The 4,626-nt window shown below is 35.0% G+C and overlaps 1 protein-coding gene across 1 annotated transcript; it reads left to right on the forward strand.

Moving 5' to 3' along the window:
* Window positions 1–739: 739 nt before the first annotated feature.
* On the forward strand, window positions 740–2,082 carry LOC141703868 (mitochondrial metalloendopeptidase OMA1-like). Its single transcript, XM_074507252.1, has 3 exons — window positions 740–1,456; window positions 1,633–1,775; window positions 1,896–2,082. Exons 1-3 carry the CDS (start codon window positions 740–742, stop codon window positions 2,080–2,082), a joined length of 1,047 nt encoding a protein of 348 aa, XP_074363353.1.
* The last annotated feature ends 2,544 nt before the right edge of the window (window positions 2,083–4,626 follow it).

Raw genomic sequence — 4,626 nt, forward strand, 5'->3', positions numbered from 1 at the left:
GCATACAATAGTCAGTAACTCCATATAAATGAGTTCTTCTTATTGGTGATTGAATAATAAATGTTAATGACCCCTTCATTCACATCAATTCCACCAATAAAAAGAGCCCATTTTTATTGGAGTTAGTAGAAAAACCGATATAAAAAATCTAACAAATTTCAAACTGGAGCCAGTTTCGAACCCCCATAATTAATATTTTTACCGAATTATAAAACGCCCTAATATTAATAAAAATATAAATTCATCATCGAAGAGGATTAGGACTTTGGTATCTTCTTCTACAAGATACATGTATCTTTACACATTCTAACCAAATAAATTGTCCATTATCATTATCCAGAATCCAGCATTACAGTAAAGCAAGTTTGTATTAAGAGAACATAATGTTGCTGAACTCCACACTATCAATGACTGAGTTGTTTGGTTCAGAGGCTAAACATTCGAGTTTTCCCTGGTACTCTCCGTCGCCATCTAATATTTCAGACGCTAAATTTTCATTTTTTCCTGGCATTCTTCGTCTCCGTCTCGAAATTCATGTTTTCCCTGGTGCTCTTTGTCGAAATTTAAATATTTATTTGAACATGGTCCTTACAATCTAGGTTCTGAAACCAAGCAGGGTTTTAACCATGATCAGGTCGACAATAAGTGGAGTACAAAAGAATTAATTTTTTGAAGGCATATTTTTTTGTCGAAAAATCTTGCTTCTTATAAGAGTTCAATCGTTCAGTTCTTGTATTCGATGAAGCTCGAAAATCTCTGTAATCTTGATCATTATGTCATTCCATCTCCATCAGCTGCTGCTTCAGGAATCAGTACTTCACTGAAACGGAGTTCGTATTTTCTCTTATCACTTGGTGCTTTAAGGCATTATCACAACCACGGAAGACTTATCGTGAAGCCTGCGCAAATTAGGCTTTACAAGAGACCGTTAACGCAATGCATCAAACATTTATATCGTCATAGAAATAGTTATATGCTTGGCTTAGGTGTTATTGTCCTGGTTAGCTGTTGGGAAACTGTACCTTACTCGAAACGCAGACACTTGGTAATAATTCCAGCTAGCAAAGACAAAAGATTCGGTGATTATCTTTCAAAAAACCAGGATGAAGATAAAATTCTTCCTTTGGATCATCCTCATAGTGTCCGAGTAAGGTCAATCTCGAATAAGATACTTCAGGCATTACAAAGCGACTTGAAGATTAAGCAGATGAGTGGTTTTGAATTTGGTTCAATGAATAATAATGTTAATTTTGATGAGAAGGATGTAAAACTGCCATGGTGGCGAAGAACTAAATTCTCCACCAGACATTTAGAGGGACTCAACTGGGAGATCGTTGTGTCGGATAACTATTCTTGTGGAGCCTATTGCCGATCAGGAGGAAGAATTGTGGTGTACAAAGGTTTGCTTCAACTTCTCAAGTCGGATGCAGAGATTGCTGCTGTCATTGGCCATGAGGTAGCTCGTTAATTGTCTCCGTGTTCCTACTTTTTAGTTATCGTTTTCTCACTTGAATAATGTCCAGTGCAGCCCAATTAGAAACTGCAAGTGCAGCCTATATTCTGAAATATAGGAAAATATAAATGATTGAGGGCTAAAGCAAAACTGACCACTTTTCTTTGTTGTTGGATTAGGTTGCGCATGTTGTTGCAAGGCATTCTGCTGAAAGACGTACAACGAAGTTGTTGTTTCTGATTCGAATGTTGATCATTCCGCTTGGCTCATCTGCAGAGGTCAAAAAGCTGGGAAAATTGATCCTCAATCCTATCCGTCAGAGGTACATTATTTAGACAAACATTTACATGTAAATTAATGACTTAATGATTGTTAATTATAGATATCCTGGTACACTTTGAAAATATGTTGTTAAATTTTTAATTCTTTGATCTATGATCAGAAATGAGATGGAAGCAGATTATATCGGGCTACTTCTGATGGCATCAGCTGGGTATGATCCTCGTGTGGCACCTAAGATGTACGAAATGCTTGGCCATGACGATTCTTTTGAATCAAACTCTCATCCATCTGGTAAAAAGATCCGAGGCGCTGTCAAAGCCAGAAGTGATGGAAGAAGCAATGACTAGATTCTCGAAAGCCACTGAGAGACAACGAGGTATAGATTAAGGTATGCAAGGCTATCAACACCTTGTTAAATCAAGAATTCTGCTAGAAAAATGTTAGTTACAATTTTAAGACTTGGCATTGAAGTTTTAGGGAGGGAGAGCTAAGGGGTGTTGATGTTTGGTGATCTTGATGGAGAGAAGCTGGCCATTTGAAAGTTATGGGATTTAAAGGCCTGAAGCAGAGACTAATGTTATTACTGGGATCATTTGCACATATTAAGCACATAAATTTTGAATATTTTTCATGTATCAGAGACAAGATGTTAATGTTGGGATCATTTGGGACATCAAAGTTTGAAAGTATTTCTCGACTATAATATCACGTGTTATATTATGATCGGTTATATGTCAAATTCAGGTGTTTACACGCCGATATCAATCGAGATAAGCGTAAACTGACCCGAACACCTTATTAACAAAAAAAAACATTCATTATTTTCTTCCGAATCATGAAAAGCCTAAATAAAAATAGATAAATTCATCATTCCAATTCCAAACAGGATCGGACTTCGGTATCTTCTTCTCGGAGTTACAACAAAACATGAGCTATAAAATTGATATCGCTTGATAAATTAGGAAAAGAAAAATTGAATGCATGTCCAATAAATAGACAAGCATGGAGTATGGAAACGGAACCAACATGTTTTCTCTATAAATCGTTTATAATCTTAATAACAAAGCTGCAGCTTTATAGGCCTTAACATCCTCAGACTTGCAACAATTGAATCTCACCCGCAGCTTCTTAAGATCCGGCTAAAGAATGATGTAAAGCTATCTGTAAAGATATTCCTCGTGGTATCTTCCCTCTGATTCCTCCTACAAAAACAAAAAATAAAATAAAATAAAATAAAAAACACCCATGATCTTATAGGAACGGTCTCTGACAAGTGTTTGCTGCAGCAAACTTACACATGATTATCAAGCACCGGTTTAACTTGGGAGGCGGTAAGATATAATAGTGTTTTAAATGTGAATACAGGGGCTCAGTTACTTTACCGCGGGGTAGGACGAATTTTAGTGTATTTTGCCTTACCTCATTATAGAAACAAATGTTTGTTCTGGACCATCAGCCAATCTTCCAATAGTAAAACTATTAATTTCTAAGCTAGTTGATCAAGATTCTGGCTAAAACTTCGTCTGATAATGCAAGTTGGTCAATTTGACCAATTAAAAATCAAATATTATAATTAAAAATAAATGGAGGGATTAATAAATTTCTAATCCAAATACTAGCATATAGGATATTGGTTTCAATTTCTATTAAGTGTACTCATTAATCATGAACTAAAGACTTATTTAAAAAGTTTAAATTTTAAAAAGAACGGGGGATTTTCTCGATTGTTCATCTATTTTTCCTTACCTTACAAAAAACCTAATAACTTCCTCAATGAAAAATGACTACCTTAGAACTTCTTCTTTTTTATCGTAGATAACCCGCAACCGCTACTCTTTATGTGCGCACTGGGTAAATCCTACGGATTTACGCAATAGCCTGCAAACCACGTGAATCAAGGTAAACCGTATTTAAGTGGCAGACTTTGACTCATGAGGCATAATCATAAATTCCCCTCCCGTAGGAGACTACATTAGAACTTACAAGGATGGTTTCAAGGATTTATATTGTCCAAAAGACATATTTTAAAAAAGAAAAAAGAAAAGAAAAGAAAGTTTTGAATAATATATTTCCACAACTTATTTCAGATTATATTTGAAGAGGAAAAAAGCTAAATATTAATAAGTAATTTCTTTATATTTATCTCCAAAATCTTTTTTTTCTTCTCAAAGATTGGGAGAGATTTTCTAATTTTATTTTCCAAAAGTACCCAAGAATATATAAAGCCCGCATATGCTGCTAATAAAGAGGATGAGTCCTGGTCACATAAAAAACAAAAAAAAAACTCAATTTTGATTTTCTGACTAGTGTGACCTACACTCATATTTTCATCTTACATGATTTATGATATTTTTCATTTATTATAACTTTTTTAAAGAGTTGAAAATAGAATCAAGCCAAACTGATACGGCTAATAAAATTGAACCGAAATCGAAAAACAGGACCGAACTAGATAATTTCGATCATAAGGGCGCCTAGGTTCGAAGGTGAATAAGAACCCCAGCAAAGTAAATTGTTACTAGTCATTTCCAGAATTTGATTATAATTTCCAGAATGGTAACCCGGAATTAACTGGTGCCCCGAATACATCTCCATGAAGAAAGTACAACCTCCCTCTCTTCTCAACTACCAGGTCCAGGGCTAACTAGTATAAAAAGAAACAAGTCATTTGAACCACATTTTAGCTTTTCACTAGTTTGGACCATTAAATCACAAAATGAAATAAAACTGAACCATGCATAACTTCAGATATCATCAATTAGATCCAATTTCTGAGCCTTCACTTCCCTGACTTCCAGAAACATCAAATCCTCCCTCAACACATTCCTCCTCTTCCCTCCTGCCAAAATAAAGAAAATCTAGTGATAAATTAAAATAGATATTCTCAAGCA

This window comes from Apium graveolens, unplaced genomic scaffold (assembly GCF_009905375.1).
Source record: "Apium graveolens cultivar Ventura unplaced genomic scaffold, ASM990537v1 ctg7135, whole genome shotgun sequence".
Classification (NCBI taxonomy): domain Eukaryota; kingdom Viridiplantae; phylum Streptophyta; class Magnoliopsida; order Apiales; family Apiaceae; genus Apium; species Apium graveolens.

Bases quoted from the DNA above. Each gene is read 5' to 3' on its own strand.
- LOC141703868 (XM_074507252.1), top strand. From the start codon at position 740: ATGAAGCTCGAAAATCTCTGTAATCTTGATCATTATGTCATTCCATCT. The intron at 1,457-1,632 runs GTAGCTCGTTAA...TTGTTGGATTAG, and splicing joins CTGCTGTCATTGGCCATGAG to GTTGCGCATGTTGTTGCAAG. The intron at 1,776-1,895 runs GTACATTATTTA...ATCTATGATCAG, and splicing joins CTCAATCCTATCCGTCAGAG to AAATGAGATGGAAGCAGATT.